General features: G+C 41.8%; 2 protein-coding genes across 7 annotated transcripts in view; both read right to left on the bottom strand.

Annotated features, from left to right (window-relative positions):
- The window catches only part of LOC307181508 (leucine-rich repeat-containing protein 37B-like), a 131,678-nt gene that overhangs the window by 5,951 nt on the left and 106,767 nt on the right, over positions 1–18,960 (bottom strand). For all 6 annotated transcript variants that reach the window (XM_079946638.1, XM_079946639.1, XM_079946637.1 and 3 more), the window contains 3 exons: positions 5,046–5,164; positions 1,226–1,368; positions 704–808 (listed from right to left, as the gene is read on the bottom strand). In XM_079946638.1, the coding sequence (XP_079802764.1) occupies positions 704–808; positions 1,226–1,368; positions 5,046–5,164 (367 nt within the window). The remainder of the gene's footprint in view (positions 1–703; positions 809–1,225; positions 1,369–5,045; positions 5,165–18,960) is intronic.
- LOC307181511 (RAD52 motif-containing protein 1-like) lies at positions 7,318–16,497 on the bottom strand (the record flags this gene model as incomplete). The annotated part of the gene is made up of 7 exons (XM_079946642.1): positions 7,318–7,419; positions 8,861–8,946; positions 10,976–11,074; positions 12,029–12,197; positions 12,572–12,694; positions 15,842–16,021; positions 16,402–16,497. The coding sequence occupies 7 exons, from the start codon at positions 16,495–16,497 to the stop codon at positions 7,318–7,320; spliced, it is 855 nt and encodes a 284-aa protein (XP_079802768.1).

The following is an 18,960-nucleotide window of genomic DNA, read 5'->3' as shown; positions in this document are numbered from 1 at the left end:
GAATTGAAGAGATCACACTCTTATCTTTTAGGCACATCCTTTTAGCCCTCCCAGGGTGACTGATCGCTCCATGAGTATGGAGATCCTATATCTCTCATCATTTCAGCCAACAAGTAAAGAAATCAACAGTAGAATGAGAGTGACTGGTGAGTACAACAAATCAGCATAGTTTTTTGTGTTGAAGAAATTTTACTATCATGTCAACTCTGGCCTTCTTATAAACTTCACTTGTCAAAATAGTCCAATGGCTTGTCACCATGGATCCAATTCCATAGAGATCTCCTGGGAGTGGAGTTCCTTTAAAAATCCTGTGGAAACTTCCCTGGTGGTACAGTGGTTAGAATTCGCCTGCCAGTGAAGGGGACGCGCGTTTGATCCCTGGTCTGGGAAGGTCCGACATGCTGCGTAGCAACTAAGTCCATGAGCCACAATTCCTAAGCCCGCGTGCCTAGAGCCCGTACTCCACAACAAGAGTAGCCACCACAATGAGAAGCCCGCACACCGCCATGAAGACCCAACGCAGAGAAAAAACAAACAAAAACACAAACAAACAAACAAAAATCCTGGGAATATACTTTTCAGTAAAAGAACAAAGTGTATTCAGTCCTCCTGATTAAAGAGAAGAATCAAGTAGTAGGAGGAGGAAAGGTGGCTTTGATTCTCAGTTTGTGGGTTCTGAATCTGAATTAATTATTGTCCTTACCTCAATGAGACAGAGAATTGTAACCAAAATCGTCATTACTACAGTTACAGATATTGCCAAGATGAGTTTGTTGTTATAGCCATATCCTGAAACTTCTTCTGTGTGCTAAAAAAAAAAATACAATTTTTTAAACACAAGGAGATGGAAGGGATGAAAGCTATTTTTAATCTATTCTAAATGATAGTTAACTATTCTTAAAATACTATAAAACCCAATCGTTTCAGGTGAGTAGCTTCTATAAGAGCAAGCCAAAATGAATGTTATTAATCTTACCATTAGCATTTTCTTCTAAAATTTATTTATCTACACATTATTTATCTTGTGTTATGCCTTTTCTCGTCTACCCTAGGAATAGTGGCACACTCTCTAAACGAGCAAAATGGGAGATCACTGTCTTAGCCAGTTTCATGGCTGAAGATAAGATACAGACTAGGAGCCCCTGGTATTCCTGCTTGGGCACGTTAATGGCATGTCCTAAACTGAGTTAAAGTCCAGCTCCCATGTGTCAGGGGTTATCCTCACCTCACTTGACTCCTGCTCTTTCTGCTCACTCTGGGCTTCTGTGCTCTCTCTGATATAGTTGTCAGTTTTCCACTGGTCCGTATGCCATTCCGCTTTGGACACATTTACTTCTTGCTGCTTGCTGAGAAGTTTCATCAGGAGGCCTGTTTTACAGATGAGGTTGGCACAGGCCAGCTGCACGTGGGTCTCTGAGCAGTCCACTTTCAAAGTCTGGATAACATGAGAAATGAGCTTTTGCATGTCATTGCTGGGGATGAGGGACTGTAGCTGCTGGTTTAGCTGAGTTTCAACTTCATCACCTGGGGATGTGAGCCCTGGGAAAGCGAAGCCTGTGGGCTCGGGGGATAATTCAGTGCCCGTGTTGTGGTACTCCCATTGTGTTTTGTTGGTGTGTTGAACAGTGGGCATACTGTTATCTGCAGCAACAGTAGAATGTGCAGTGGAGACGTTCCTATGGGTAGTTTCCAGGGCCGTTTCCTCCTGGCAGAGTAGAGTTTCCTCTAGAAATAATTTCATCAGAATCATTTTGTGCAGTATTGTTTTCTGAACTAGTGTTTTCTGCAGAAGTGTCTGTAAAAGAAAATAATGCTGGAAAAGGATTTTCCTGAGAAGTCACTTCTCTTCAAGGTGAAACAGCCTCTCGTGGAGGGGATATTTTAGACTCCTCGCTACAGAGAATGGAGAGCTTGCAAGCATCATTCTATTGAGTGAACTTTTCTTTCTGAACTTTTGACTCCTTTTGACTTCGGGTTTTCCGTGGACCCGATGAGACTGAGTTTTATGGAAGATGTATTTTTCACCAGAAGGTGAGATTAGTTCAGGAGATGCAATATTTCTAACTCTAGCCTTTACAGCTTCTTAAACAAAAATAGTGTGGGATAAGTCTTTTGATTTGCTTTTAACCTCAGATGGGGATTTTGGAGGGATGGAGGCAGAAGGCCTGCTCTTGAAGTACTGTTTCAGGGAAGAGGAGGCTGCTGCCTTGTGTTCCTTTATGAATGAAGACTCTGCATTGGACGACTTTCCCACCAGCTTCCTGGGCCTCTGCACCATGAGAAGCTGTTTCAGCTTTATTGGGGATGGCCTCCTGAGCCTTCTTTCTTCAGCAGTGTTCGCCACAGATTTCTGGGCATTCCGTTTCCTCCTGACGCGCTCATCTCCCACTGCTTTGAGGTGCATTCTCTGTATGCCCCTTGGGCCCTGAGGACCCTGTTCACTCTCAGCAGCTTTTTCTCTGTACTCTCAATCTTTGCTAGGCTGTCTTTCTCTGGTTGGGCAGCTTCCAATTTCTTTTGAAAGATGTAGAGTTTAAACATGGCACCTAAATGGTTGGAACGCGTATGCGTGACAGGTTTATCTTCCTTTTTAACCTCATCAAATTTTTCTTCGGTTTCTGCATCTAACAAATTTTCCAGAAAGTGAAGTTTCTTCAATTTATTTTTATTAGTTGAATTGCTGGATACAGCTTTAACAGAAGGGCTCCTTGTATTGATTTTCAAAATGCCCAGTGGCATATCTCCATCTTGTGTATTTGAAAAAAGAAGTTGAATGAATGGTAATAATGTTGATTCCACATCTCCTAGATTTCCCTCTGAGATAAAAGGCAGTATGTAATTCAGTGCACTGATAATATCACTTTTATTATTAAAGTCCAACTGCTCATTCATGAAGCCTGACAAGCTGACAGCACTTTATCTGAGGATGCCCTCTCTGACTCAATAGTCAGCTCGCTGCTGTTCTTCTTCCAGGCTTGCAACACCTTCATCAACGATCCTTTTGCATTCGCTATAGATGTTTCTTCATCTGTCAAAAATAACTGTTTTTGATCATTGAAGACTGATGGGACAGCTTTTAGTCAGTACACAGCCAAATAAATTAGGAATCAGTCAACGTTTGAGTGCCACTTAGGAGAAAAAGAAACACACACTTAAGTCTATGACTGGCAACAGCAAAATGGTATCTCTTGAAAAAGTGGCTATCTACTCAGAAAATTCTGTAGCGTGAAATACACTAACTATATTCAGGATTACTCCACTGGTTCCCAGGGGCCAGAACTGAAGAAACTCCAAGGCTGGAAGACAAATATTCCCCTACTCAGCTGGACTCTCTGCAGATCTACTGTGACTCCTCAAATTTATATACCCGATCCTGTCCTTCCTCAGAGGCAGAGGAGTGTGAGGCTTCCTCTATCCACCTCTTTAGTGTGCTTGTGTCCTTGCTACTATCACAGATGACCACGACAACGACCGCCGTTAACAGGTCGTCATCTGGACATTTTCTTCTCCACCCACCCACTGAGTCCTTTGCTCACTCCCTGCTTCCATATATCCCAGCCCTCATAACAGAAGGCTCTATACAGAAAAAAAACACTATGTCCACCTGGGCTCATTGCTAAAATTTGGGCAGGGATCTGGGGTATAAGTTAAGAGATTTGCCCACTTGTATGCCCATGTGGAATGTTCAACAAATCAATGGAATAATACTTGAGGTCCAAAATGCAGAAGGGAAAAAGCAACTTCTGTCAGATGGCTACTTTGCTTTCATTTCATTTTACTTCTAATATTTCCAGCTTTACTTGGGGAACCATCCAAAGCTTCTGACTGTGGGAAGGTAATGTGTACCATTGTGTAGCTGGGCTTCACTTCCAAAAGGATTAAAAGTATTTTTCCTAAGGGTCAAAGGAGGAGGGAAGGGTCATGAGAAAGGAGGAGCATGGGCTTGCAGAGAGCCCCAAACTGGAGGGAGGAGATCGGGGCACTAGGGTCATAGCACTTAACACCTCTCACCTTGTTTCTCCTCACCTCTAAAAGGAGATTAAAAATGCCTTTTCTGCCCACTTCTGGGGGACAAGGGAGTAATACAACTAATAAAAAAAATTGTTTGGGGGAGTTCCCTGGTGGTCAAATGGTTAGGACCCGGCACTTTCCCTGCTGTGGCCTGGGTTCAATCCCTGATTGTGGAGCTAAGATCCCACAAGCTGTGTGTCACAGACAAAAATAAACAAATTGTGTTGAAAAATCAGCGATATTGTCTTTATATAAGTAGCAAAGGGTGATTGTTTATGATGTGCTCCAGATCAGCGATAGAGACCTGTATTCAAGCTACGTGGGCATGAAAGCACATTTTGGAAGTCACCAAGTTAGTGCCAATAAATCTAATATATAGAAAAATAGTTGAAAGCCCCTAAGTGTTTTGTGGATACAAAAGCTTGAGATTCAGAGCAAGTTCAGAGCTGGACAGTCTAAGAATGAACTAGCTCTCCATTCCATTAGAAGGGCTAGGTAGCAGCTTCTCGTTATGGAACCAGCAATCTCAGCCTCCAAATAGGACATAAAACAGCATCACTTGTACTCTTTATACAATTGCAGAAACAAACAAAATAAACAAAAACATATTTACACCTGTCCTATAACACAAATGGCACTTGTGACCTAATGTATATAAAATCAGTTTACAAACTGTGATGCACTCTATCAATATGTTCTCATTTGCAGAGAGCATAGCATAGGATATGTGGCCATTAATGTTAATTCCCTTCCCGCTTCCATTCCTTTCTCTTGTCCCTTTATGTATGTGGATCAGTAACATTATTAAGCTAACAATGTAACTGAGCAACTATTAGCTTAATAATGTAACCAACACTCTGATTCTTACCAAGGGGGTAGTTCTTAGAAACTTAGGGAGCAGGAACTCTGAATGAATGAATTAAAATAATGAAATTACATCATTAATTTTAATTTTAAATTAATTTCAAAAATTATCATCATTGATTAAAAATAAAATTAAATTAAAAATTTATTATCCCGCAGTTCAGACTCACCACAATGTGTGAAGTCTGTCAGGCATTCACTGTCACAATGCAGCTTGACTCTCTTACAGACAACCTCAATGGTATTTTTAAATTGGCAGAGGCAGCAGGCCATACGGCTAGGTAAGATCCTATAAACGAAAACACAGATAATTAAATTCATAGTAAAAGAGTTACTTGAGTAGGTAGAAGAGGTAGGCCAAGGCCACCACAGACCAGTTAAAAAAGGAGTTCTTGGGGCATATGGACTGGAGAACTGAATAGGGGCCGGTTGGCCAATTGCTGCTCTTGACTGTTGTAAATAAATATAGAAGAGGAGAGATGTGCCCAACAGAAGGATTAGAATGGCAGTAGATATGGTATGCATAGAAAAAAGGGTATAGGGATTACAATTCGGTGACACTGATCTGTACTTTAATTCAGAAGTATCTCCTTCCAACCCAAAAGCGTCACTTTGGGTTGAGAGTACACAGGAAGAAGGCACACTTCTAAGAAGAGTCTGAATAAGACCACACCTTCTGGAATCCCTTTCTCAGTTCCTATTTGTGAGTAGTAATATATTAGAAGTTATTCTAGTAATAAAAAAGCATCATGTGGTTAAACAATAACAGAGATCGCATTGGCCAAATCTAGACAAAAGGAACATTCCAAAGAATAACATTATTATTATAATAAGGTATAACATAGTTAATTTTTAAAAAAGCACATGAGTTACTGGTGATACTCAAAATGAAGTGGGGGAGCTCTTCTGTATAGAATAATGTCAGCTAATAAATGCAAAATGGATGATAGAATAGGAAACTGTCATTTTGCAAGTATCAATGTTATAATCGATTCAGACAAAGATTATCATTGATACACAGTTGGGTGAAGAGTTGCTTGAAAGTAGGATCTTCACTGATCCCAAAGTATCACCCCACAGATTATTTATCAATTACCAAGGGGAACAATAACTTTACCATGGAGAGATATGGAAGAAACCACCTTAATCAAGTGATCAAACGTAGCACTGGGCCATCCTGCTGGGATGGAGAAATTTCAGCTTCCTCAGGGGATTCTGTAGGTTCATCGCGGCACCCCAAAAAATCCCTAGGTAGGCTGTCCTCAGGATAAATGGCATCCCTTTTATAAATGGCAACCCTGTAACTGTTGTTCTAGACCCTGAGTGTTCATTTGAAATTGGCCTATAGTTCCAACAATAATTTTATCAAGCCGTTGATGCTGAACTAGATCTTTCTTCAGGTTTGGGGGTGAAACAATAAACTTCATTGGTTTTGAGCTGTTACTACCTAGAGGTGCAACAAGTATGAACAAATGACTGGTGACCTTCAGCCTCGTCTAGACCTCTGTGTTTGGTCTTACTTTTGTGTCGAGAAGGGAGAACCAAGGGCTGACTCTGATCCCAGTCTAGCACTGGAACTGCCTCTGGGAGCTTTTGATGTTGGGTTTGCTTGTTATTCAGATCCTGATGTGGAACAGCAAACTGATCTGGCCCTGTAGGCAGCTCTCCAACCGAATCCGGGTCCGGGTATGGAACCCCAGTCTCAGTCAACTTCTGATGAGGCAGGGCCAACATCTGGACTGGAGACAAGGACGTTAAGTAATTAAAGCCCACGGCTTCTGCCAGGGGTGTAAGGGCATGGGGCAATTTGGGAGGAGGGTCTGAGGCCTGTGAAGACCAAGCCTCTGTCAGCCGCGGGGGGTTGGGGGTCACCTGGACGGGGCCCAGGGCCCACTCCGGAGGCTGAACTGCCTGGACTAGAAGCCACCGTCCTTGCCATGTGAGGAAGAGCCGAGGCAACCAATGGCGCAGCCGGGACATAACATGCAGCGGCTCCAGGGGCAGTGGCCCAGGCCAGTGAGGAGGAGGAGCCACAACCTGCGTCTGAGCTGAACCGCTATGCCAGCGTCAAAGCGACGGCTCACGTTAGCAACCGCGCGCCCCACCCCCGCCTAACGTCCCTCGTGTTATTTATGACGTCTTTAGTTACGCCACCGTTATTAGGCTCGTGTGGAGATCCAATCCGCGCCACCAGAGTGGGCCTTTCTGCCAGAGTCCCCAGGGCGCAAGTCATCCTTCCCCTTGCAAAGGCGACAATTACCTCCTGCCGGGCCCTCTTCCCAACCCGCCCTGCCCTCCCTGGCCCCAAACAATGAGGCGGGATTTGGGCTGCAGACCCGAGTGGCCCAAAACTCCAGCAGCCCAGGGGTTGAGGGGGGAGGGAAGGATGCAGAGCTTCCCGAGGAAACCAAAGGACCTGGCATTCTGGGAAATTCAAAAGTGCTAGGCCAGTTCTGGCAATCTGAACTCTTCCTCCTCAAAGCTGAAGTCTGAGAGACATTCCTGCTCCCTTTGGCCACATGGCTGACAAGAAAAGTAGCTGACCTGCAAAATGAGCACCAGTTAGGGTGGCGGGAGGGGAACACACCTTACAATTATTCGAAAATGTTGACATTTCCTGCAAACTCTCAGTATTCACGTCTCATGATTCATACACCACTCTATTATTAGGGGTCACCACTGAATCAGGGATGACTCCAGAACATCTGAAGGAGGAGTTTGGGCAGGTGAGCAATTCATTCTGGGAAAGAGAGTCTAAAACCACGGCCCTTTACATTATTATGGAAAACATCCCCCATCCCAACTTTTCAAAACAGAGCCATTAATCTAGAAAAAAACTACAGTGTCACTTTTCAGAGGTCTACCCTGTGTGCACATATGGAGAAGACACTTAGAATATTAAAGTCAGCATGTTAAGTAATTTTCTTGAAATACTGTAACTAGCACTCAGTTTAATTTCTTCACAGTCCTTTTCATAATCTATTTAATTTTAGTCCTTTTTAATTGTCTGTTACACCTTTAACACCTAAACTCCAAGAGAGAAGGAGCTTCACCTTATTTCCAGTGCCTAGCACATAATGGTTTCTAAATGGAACTGATTCCAAGATTGGCCTCATTTAGGAGTGGATCTCTTGTTATAATCAGGTTTGCAGAATCTTTAGTATCAATACAGAACCCTTTCCTCTCACATTTCATAGGAAGCTAGACTTCTTAAAGCACAAACATGGATACGTTTCAAGTTTCCTTGACTGATTTAAATTGAATTAAAATAATTATTTTATACAGGAAAAAACTTTCAAAATTTTTACATTTTTCAGAACATAACCATCTTTTCTTTCTCTACTTTCTTCCCTTCAAAACAAGCTTTGCAACATTGGGGTGAGTTAAATAATCAGAAATCTAGCCAAAAATTAAGCACTCAGTGACATGAAACACATTTTTTGCTCCTTTTTAATAAAACTCCTATATGCAGTACATTAATGTTTTCTTTCAGAAACTACGTTGACCACTTAATCCCTAATTTGACGAATCCATATAACTGGTTTACAGGAAGGTTCTTTGGCAAAATATTTAACACAAGATATATATGAGATGCTGAGATCTGGGTAATATACCTTACTTGAAAGGCATGAATAGTTTTTAAACAGTGTAGCATAATCACACTTAAGACGGTAGTTACTTTGTTTCCAAATCCCTGCAATTCTATTTGAGGGGAGTTCTAAAAGGCCTGTGTCTTCTCCTGTGTCCACAACCGTAGACGTACACTGGTGGCCCTCAATCCTGCTCTCCAAACTTCAAATAAGGGGCCAGAGACAAGGCCCAGGACTTGGAAAAGTCCTAGAAATTCCCTGCCTCAAAAGCAGTTTCACCTTTTCCTAAGTAAGACAGAACTGAGTAGATATGCTGAAGTCTTCCACATCCTGCTGGTTGTTTTGAATTATGGCTACACTGGCTGTGTACCCCTTGAGATTTTATCTCCACATACTTGAATTAAATCCTGTAGTTCCTCTTCGGTTCTAGCATCTGTGACCTCTTCACAGGGTCTATATGCCACAGCCGTTTTACCACTTTCTGTAATAAAGTTAACAAGGATCAATTCAGAAGTTTTCTTGTTCTAAAACTTCCTATATACAATGGTAGCACCGACTAATTAGACATTCTTTTGACTTCTAAAAACAGAAAATAAGACCATTTTCCTAGAAGTTCCCTCATCTGACACTTCAGTTTTTATTATAATTATTTGTGAAGACATATATAAGAAGTATCAACTTTATGATAAAGTTTTCAAAAACTTTATGATCTTAGAAATAAGAACTAAGGGGATTTCCTGGTGGCACAGTGGTTGGGAATCCGCCTGTCAGTGCAGGGGACATGGGTTCGAGCCCTGGTCTGGGAAGATCCCACAGGCCACGGAGCAACTAGGCCCGTGCGCCACAACTACTGAGCCTGTGCTCTAGGGCTAATGAGACACAACTACTGAAGCCCACGTGCCACAACTACTGAAACCCCAGCACCTAGAGCCCGTGCTCCGCAACAAGAGAGGCCACAGCAATGAGGAGCCCGCACACCACAATGCAGAGTAGCCCCCACTCACCCCAACTAGAGAAAGCCCATGTGCAGCAACAAAGACCCAACACAGCCAAAAACAAATAATAAATTTATAAAAAAAAAAGAAGTAAGAAATGAATAAGGAATAAGGACATAGAAATTAAAAGCTGTGGAAACAAAAATGTTCAATCAAAATACAAATAAATAGGAAGGCATTAGGTGGGAGTCAAAGTGAGTTCAAACCTGGGAGAGATACCACTGGACTATAACAATACTTCCTATTAGAAGCAAGGCAAGTGCCTACTCCTTGGGACCAAAATTCTACCAGATACAATGAACAAAGCTTTGGAGACAGAGACAGAGAGAGGGAGCATTTGAACACTCTACTGGTAGAAACTGGCCCATGTACCCTTTGGACAATACAGCTTTCCTCAAGGCAAGCTAGAACCACCAGGCTTTTTGGTCTAAGGAGTTTTGGGTACATATAAGGAGTACCTTGGCATATTAGGCACAAACAACCCAGGAATTTAGTTTGGTTCTTAAAGGTTGTTACCCAGAGTTGACAGCTGATGGAGATTCTGCCTGACGACCAGAGAAGTCAAACTTCACTGGAAGGACTGCCCAGGTTGGAAGGCCAAGACCAATCAAGGGTCAACTCTTACAAGCCAATAAGGTCTCTGACAACTTAGCTAGGATTTCTCAGTCTCTAAGCCTGCAGGGCTGTGAAGCAGGGGAGCAGTTCTGTTCCGGGAATCTACTAATCATAAAGTTTCCTTTGGGCACAGCCTGTGACATTCTCACCGCTGTATAACTCGATAGGGAACACAATCAACGCTATTCAATAGCATGACCAGTTTCAAGGCTCGCAAAAACATAGCCGATTATTATATAAGAATCACATTCACCCAATACATTAGAAATGAAAACTGAAATTCAACTGATTCCAAAAAGATAGCCTAATAAACACTTCAACAAGAAAACAACGGTAATAATAATAGTCAATATACTTTGTCTGCTTACTATGTTTCAGGCATAGTTCTAAGCTTTTTACATTCATCATCTCATTTACTCTTACAATATCCCCCATTTGGTGGTAAGCTGAATTACTAACCCTATTTGCAGATAAAGAAATTGCAGCTTAGAGATATTAAATACCTACAAATGTCTCTGGCTACAAAAATCTAAAATTGCAACAACAACAAGAAAATCTAAGAGACAAAGTTAGGACTCAAACACAGGTGTCCAAGGCTTATAATCACTACACCATTCTGTATGATAAGCAAGCAATTGAGGAAGAAGTGGATCAAACACTTTCTGTATGAACTGAGGCAAGTCATTCTACATCTAAACACTGGGGACAATAATATTTGCTGTCATTCTTCTCATAAATGCCACGAAGAACAAATTTAAGCCTGTTGCTGTGAAAGCATATGGGGAATGAAAGAATATGTAATGTTTTAGATAACCATTATATTCATCGAATTAACTTTTCAGATAAGTTTATTTGCTCACTGAAACTGAAGCACTTCAACGACAATCAAAAAAGTCTTACCTAAAAGCACAATCAGTAATCTCTGAAATGCAACTGTCATAGCTTTCTGAATAGCAAGCTTATGGGTTATCTTCCCTTTCATAAACAACAATAATGACCCTAAATCCAACCAAAACAGATGAATTTAAAACGCCTATATGAATAACTGATTTCTAGGTTATACGTTTAAAACTAAAAATGCATCTGTGATCCTTAGATCATTACCTTAGTGATTAAGGGCAGGCACAACACTGGGCTACGGGTGAATGTCTCCGTTGCAGGTATACCCTGGCATGGCATATTTTTACAGCTCAGATCTATTCTGGAAGTTCCTAAAATACTAGACGGGAAATGCAAACTAAAATCGTGGCAGAAATCTCATATTACAGATTTCAAATGGACAAGCTTAGGCTGCACTGCTACAGACACTGCTCTCCTCTGCGTAAAGGGCTGGATTCATACAGTGAGATAGATTTGGTTGTAGTGCAGATAATCTGGCCTCTCCTCCACCATCACCCACTCACGTGAATGGTGGAGCCTCCTCCACCCCATTCGATAACAGCCCTGCCTCTGACTTAAAACCGTAAGCCAAAGTGCCATGGATTCTAGGAAAAAACTCAGTAGCAATTGGAATCCCCTTTCTAGGGATCTACATTTACTTTTTCCGCTCAGGCCATTTTATAGGAGGCAAAGGACTGAACATTTACACATGAGTTTATTTCAATCTTCAGACAATGATTTTGTTGAGATAACTGAAGGCCAGATTACATGTGTATTTGAAGAATTATTTTAGCACAAAACAAATTATTAACCAAACAAATAATAATAATAACTAATTTTCCCCCCTCCTAAGCTTCTTGGCAGGCAGTGAGTTCTAAAATTCTAAAGTTTAAGGTGCTGTCAGGTATTGCCTAAGATAAAAACCTATATTGTCGGGCAGAAAAGTTCTGCCCAGGGCTTTAGTTGCTTAGAAAAGGTGATGATGTATCTGAAAAGTTGAGTTTCAGAAAGAAAGGAAAAAAGAGAAATCCCACTGCCTCACCTCCCCACACACACACATACTGGAAAACAGACCTTCCTCCAACTTATCCAAAGGTTCCTCAGCCATTCCAACTCCAGGACTCCAGCACTCGTGGGAGGGCAACACCACCTCTAAAGCACAGAAGACCTTCAGGCTTTGCTTCTGAAGTTGTGTCACAATATCTTCATTTTCCCTTTCTTCAAGGTTAGAAAGATACTGAAGCTGTTAGGATTTTGAATTAAACGCTAGACTTCAACATATTCTTTGTTAGAAATAAAAGATAAACTCCAGGAATCCCAGGTAATAGTTTAGGTATGCTATCCCTTCAAAATCAACTGAGACTTGCAAATGAATGACTAGATATGGACAACTATTTTTTATGATATACCATAGAAATACTGGAGAAAATTATGGACACCACCATCCAAGTCATTGAGATTATCACTAATTCTAGGTGGAAGGCCAATGCTCAGATACTTCCATGTGGAAGTCTCTCACATCTCCTCCCCATAGCCCTGTTCTATTCTTCTCTGTAAAGTCTAGGAGTTCGATGTTGAAAAGAGTCTGCTTAGTCAAAGAAAGTCTACAGAGTTTACCTTAATGATCCTTTTTGACCACTCATGGAAAACAAAAATGTAATTTGCCAATTCTTGGCATCTGGAGCTGTTTACGGCAAGCGTATTATGATGAACCACCTTATGTCTGGTGCCAAGACGAACCTAAAGACATAAAAGACTTAAAACTATCACAACCCTACATAGAGATTTATTTTGGATATACCTGAGATTTATTAATTCCAATTTCATAGAGTGTTTGTGAAGATTAAGTAGGACATTTTAAGCAATGAGTTCACAGTGAGTCCTAAATAAATGTTATTTATTATTTTTAAGTCAGTACTTTTCTGCATCATTTCCAGGGCCCCTGATTAACAGAAGGTTCCCTGACATCCGGTGGTGAAAGTGATGATGAAAGCATCCAAGGAAGCCCAGCAGAAGCCTATTATGGGCCTGGGGGTAAGCAAAGGAATGGACTGTTTTACTCATCTCATCCTGTAGATCCTGCTTGAGAATATGACCTGAAGAGGAGACAAGATGGACCTGCCACTGAATTAGGACCTTAATCTGTAGCACTCCCTCCCCAAGTTACTAACCCCTGTTAGAAGAGGGAATATGTATACCTCTATAAATGTAAATAAAGCATCAAAAAGAATTAGAGATTCATCTGCATTAACAGGCTTCTTTGAGAGTGCAAATATTTCCAGTCTTAACTCTCTAAAGAACTTACATATTACTGTGGATTTTATACATCACTACTTCTTTCTGAAACGTCTATTTCCATTTGAACAGGGTGTAGTATATAAATCTAGTCATAAAAATTCAAATAATACAAATAAAATCAAAGTGTTGTTAATTCTTTGTTGATTTGTTTGTGCATCTTCCTCTGTCACTAGTTTATGAGCTCCTTCAGTGCTTGAAGGAACCATATATTATTCTTTCCTTGTTACCAGAAAGAAGAATACATATTGGCATATAATAGAGGAGTGATGGTCTGTTGACTGAGTGAATGAATGAGTACATAAGAAAATGAAGTTACTTTCTCCAACTGAAGTTGCCTGCTGGGAAGGAGAAATGAAGATTAATTTTTAAATATTGAGTGTCACATGGGATGCTAGGCCCTGTACGGTGAGTCATAATGGAGCTGTCGTGGACAATTAGGAAGCTTCAGAAGGGCTCTGAGCCCCTGGGTAGTAGAGACAGCTGACATCTGGGATAACCTTGCCACACGTCTTGCTGGCAAACCTTTCCCTTTGTGCTACTAAGAAAAGCTCAGATACATTAGGCCTTTCCTTGGTTTTATTTTAAGATGTTATTCTCTTTTCTGTATTTATAAAAAACACAGGGGAAGTAAGATAAGAAGTATGTATACCTGCCAATGAATAAAAGAACACATAATTGGAACTTCCGTGCTGGTGCAGTGGTTAAGACTCCATGCTCCCAATGCAGGGGGCCTGGGTTCGATCCCTGGTCCGTGAACCAGGTCTCACATGTATGCTGCAACGAAGAGTTTGCACACCAAATTTCAGGAGCCTGCAAGCCATAAAAAAAGGAGCCTGCCTACTGCAAGTGGAGAGCCCACATGCCACAACTGGGGAGCCCTTGAGCCGCAACTAAGGAGCTATCTGCTGCAACTGAGATCCAGTGCAAGCAAATAAATAAATAAAATTGAAAAAGAACGCATAAGTAAAGTAGGGAAAAATTTCGGGATTGTGGGTAGTAAACTAAGGCTCTGCATTAAATATACAAATCTAATACGAATGCCCTTTCCTCTCAACTCTATAGTGACTTGGAGAACATTTTCTTCATTACGCTATCAGTGACGGGCTATATGCTGTGAAAATCTCACAACCTATGCTTATGGAATGGTCTTTATGTCCAATATAAGAAAAGTACTCATTACTCACAACTGATACTAAGTAACTGTTTCATAATCTTTCCAGGACCATCTGTCATATCTGAGTGGTACGTAAAATGGTCGCAGGGTCCGCAAATAAAAGCATGTCTGACAAAAATCATTTCAATCCCAGGGAGTACAGCCAGGATTGAAGAGGGAGTTAAACAGGGTACAGAACTGAGAGTTAGTGTACCTGGAGTCACATCTGAGGAGAGTTCTCAGATTCAATAAAGGTGAAATCAGTGAGTAAAGAAATATGGGTGTGAAGAGGCAGCAAGGTCAGTAGGAAGTAGCCAGAACAAGAAGCCAATCAGAGAAGACACACAATTATAAAGGGAAAGGTCTGGGAAGACTAAGCCTCACTCTCTTATTCAGAGGAATTGAAAAGGCCCTGAACATAATGAAATGTTAATTCTGGGGAGGTAAAACTGGACGGCATGTTAATATGGAATAAGGTTTCTACAATGCACTAAAGAATATTTACCCATTTTCTGGAATCTGAAGTGAGTTCTTAATAGGCAGTTTGAGAGTGATGATGATGATGAAGCCTCCTTTATCTTACATCTGACACAAGTTTGTCAAGCTCGGGACTTCCCTGTTGGCACACTGGTTAAGAGTCTGGGTGCCAATGCAGGGGACACGGGTTCGATCCTTGTCCGGAAAAATCTCACATGCCGCAGAGCAACTAAGCCCGTGTGCCACAACTACTGGGCCTGTGCTCTAGAGGCCGTGAGGCCCAACTATTGAAGCCCGTGTGCCTAGAACCCGTGCTCCACAACAAGAGAAGCCGTCGCGATGAGAAGCCCATGCACTGCAACGAAGAACAAACTCCGCTCGCCACAAATAGAGAAAGCCGGCATGCAGCAACAAGACCCAACACAGACAAAAATAAATAAATAAATTCATTAATTAATTAGAAAAATTTTTGTCAACTTCACATATTTAAAATCCACATAAATGTATATATAAGTAAGATTCTTGTGAAGATTTCTTAAATTAAGGGGCAGCAGAAAATGACATGGGGTTTAACATCAGTTAAGTTTGGGTTTGGCCTCTAGTTTCCACGTTTACTGTCATGAACCTTAAGTAAGTCACTTAAGCATCCTGAGTTCGAGTTTCTTCATCTAAAAAAAAAGAAAGAAACAACTGGGGAACTGGGGGAACAGTGGAGCAGTGCATGTGAGAGCATTCTGTACACCACAGTGCTGTACAAACGCTGGCCATTATTTTTGTTTGTCGGTTTGTTTGTTTTTTCCCTGGTATCTTAGTTCCCAGACCAGGGGTTGAACCCGGGCCCTCAGCAGTGAAAGTGCAGAGTCCTAACCAGTGGACCACCAGGGAATTCCCGATGGCCTATTAGTTTTAAATTCAGCACTTCATCCCAGTAGAGCGAAGAATTGCACATTTGGACCCACCTTCACTGGAGATGTGTGAAAAAGCTGCTTCTGGTCGCATGGCTTTTGGGCTCTGTGGGCATCCCTTGCTGAGTAAAACTTGATGATGGCAGAGAACCCAGGACCTCCCACTGCTGCGTTTGGGAAGAGTCGGACCGAATACAGAAGGCCAAACTGAGAGAAGACTGTAAACAGAGAATGCTTTAGGGTGGTCTCACACTAAGTAAGTGCAGTAAATTTCAGGCCTAGGAAACCAAACAGCTCATTCCTTTATATTCCCCCAGCCCTTCACCGCAGGCAACTGTGGTGAGCCTGTAACTCCAAACACTTCTCATTTCATGAACAATGTTTCCTCTGAAATCCTAAGTTTCGAGAAGCATTAGGAGGCAATTCCTTCTGCTGGGGACTAACTCTCAGAAATCTATGGGGGTGAGCTAACTGCTCAGGTCGTCTCTAGAACTAAGATTCCTCTCAGCAGAGACCACAGGCAGATGAGGTACTGAAGCAGTACCCCGGGGCGCCCAGTTACTGGGGCACGGGGTGTCTTCCTCCACCCTTCCCTCCCCTCCGGCTCGGCTCAATTGCAAAGCCTCGGGGGTGGGTCCAGAGCTCAGCTCCCACACCAGCAAGGTTTTGTCACCCTCGATGGGAACCGCAAAAGGTACCAACTGCACCATCCCACCGTCACCGCACGTGCGCTGCTCGGGGTGCAAGCGGACTATGCTTGCGCATGCGCACCCGTGCTTTTTAAATACTTAGTGCCAATAAATCTAATATATAGAAAAATAGTTCAAAGCCCCTGAGTGTTTTGTGAATAGAAAAGCTTGAGATTCAGAGCAAGTTCAGAGCTTGACAGTCTAAGAATAAATTAGCTCTCCATTCCATTAGAAGGGCTAGGTAGCAGCTTCTGGTTATGAAACCAGAAACTCTCAGGCTCCAAATAGGACATAAAACAGCATCACTTGTACTCTTTATAAAATTGCAGAAACAAACAAAATAAAACTATATTTACACCTGTCCTATAAGACAAAGGGTACTTGAGACCTAATGTATATAAAATCAGTTTACAAACTGTGATGCACTATATCAATAAGTTCTCATTTGCAGAGAGCACAGCATAGGATATGAGGCCATTAATGTTAATTCTCTTCTGTAGTGGGATAACTGAGGACATGGAAAGGAGACGTGACCCATGAGCCCCTCCGCCAGCAAACTGAGGGCTGGCGAATAAGCCAGAACTGCAAACAGTCCTGATTGCTTTGAGCCCCACCCCCACCCCCTCGGCAAACCGGGGGCATGCAAATAAGCCAGAGTTGTGAACAGTTCTGGATGCTTCGAGCACCCCCCGGCAAACCGGGTGCCTGCAAAAGAAGCATTGAGTGCTTTGGGCACTGATCCATGAGATGTCCTCAGTATAATCAGAGTGGTGGGAACGCAAGGAAATGTCCTTGTGCTACTTCAGTATAATCAAAATAATGGTGGGAACTTTGTGCTGTTCTTGCGCTCAAGGACGAAGCACGGCAGGTGCTCACGAAAGCCAATTATTGCTTGTATAATCAATAAAAGCATATGTTGCTGCTTTGGCATTTCTGGAATGTTAAGAAAACAAGTCTTAAAATGTAAACATAGATAATGCTTTAATAAAAGTTACCACAGCAAGACAGACGGCGCTGTTTTGCCTGAGCGAGCGGCAGCCCTCTCCTGCTGTGCTTTGGCACAATTCATCTCGTGTGATGAGCTTACTTTTGGCCCTGTCCTAAGAAACTACAACATTTGGCGCCCGAACAGGGACCTGAAGGTAAGTAAGTAATCGCGTGATCGCGGCACCGAAGGGGAAATTGGTCCGCTCAGAGTAAGCGAAACCTTCGGCAACAGTAGAGTAACTGTAATGGGGAATTCCCATTCAGTAGAATTCCAATATAGTAAACTCCTGAAACAGTTATCATGGATTTCAGGAGTAAAAGTGAAACAGGAATCTTTTGATGAATTGTTTGCACTGGTACATAAACATTGTTACTGGTTTCAACCTACTGGTCACAACCAGTTAAATTTAAAAGTTTGGAAACAGGTTATGCGAGCCTTAAGAGCTCATCAGCATGGAGACCCTATATCTGTCCGTGTTTGGTCTCTTTGTAAATTAATTTCCCTTGCCCTGAAACCATTACAATCTGAAACGAAAAGTGACAATGGGGCGCCTCTTCAGCGTCCGAATTCTGCTCCCCATCATTCTGCTGCTTTTCGTACTTTGTTTCGTGAGTCTCCTATAGAGGACCTTCCTCCGCCCCCTCCTCCCCTTGTGTCTGAGACAAGAGAGAATTTTTCGGATTCCAGTGATGAAGGGGCTTTTTATGATGGTAATAAAGATCGGAAGCAGGTTAGCAAACAAAATGAAATGCCACTTTCTCAACAGAATGAGATTTCTGACATACTTTCAAAGTTAAAAAATTTGATGACTAAACTGGGAGAAAATAAAAGCAATACTACTACTCCTTCATATCAGGAGCCATGTCCTACTATTCCTTCGGCTCCTCCTTTAGAATTAGCAGCTTATCCTGTTGGAGCCTCTCGTCGTTTCGCTTTCCTCTAAAACCTGAATCTAATAGAATATTGTTGGAAGAAGAGATGAATAAACAAGAAAAGCAATATTCTAAATCATTTTTTGCTTTCCCTATTGTTAGACAAGCTATGCCTGCTAATGATCAATTTCCGAATGGATATGTAAATGTTGATTATAACCATCATGATATAAAAATTTTTTAAATGTTAAAATAAGCCATTAATGCGTATGGGATGCATTCTAATTATGTTCAAGGACTTTTGTCTGGGTATGCTACTGAAAACATGTTAATTCCTCATGATTGGGAAGCGATTGCCAAAACTGTTCTTGAACATGGACAATATATGCAGTTTAAAACTTGGTGGAGAGAGGAAACTGAAACCAAGGCAAGGACTAATGCGGTCCGCAATCCTCCAGGGCCACTTTTAGATGAATTAATAGGAGCAGATGCATTTAGTAATCTACAAGCTCAAACTCAATTTGATGATTTACGAATCATTCAAATACGTATGTGTTGTTTACGAGCATGGTTACGAGTGGAACCCCCTGGAAAAACAGCACAATCTTTTACTAAGTTAATGCA

Source organism: Stenella coeruleoalba, assembly GCF_951394435.1.
Source record: "Stenella coeruleoalba genome assembly, contig: scaffold_46, whole genome shotgun sequence".
In the NCBI taxonomy this organism is placed as follows: Eukaryota; Metazoa; Chordata; class Mammalia; order Artiodactyla; family Delphinidae; genus Stenella; species Stenella coeruleoalba.
Note: the sequence above shows the minus strand (reverse complement) of the source record. Positions and strands in the feature narration are given on the sequence as shown.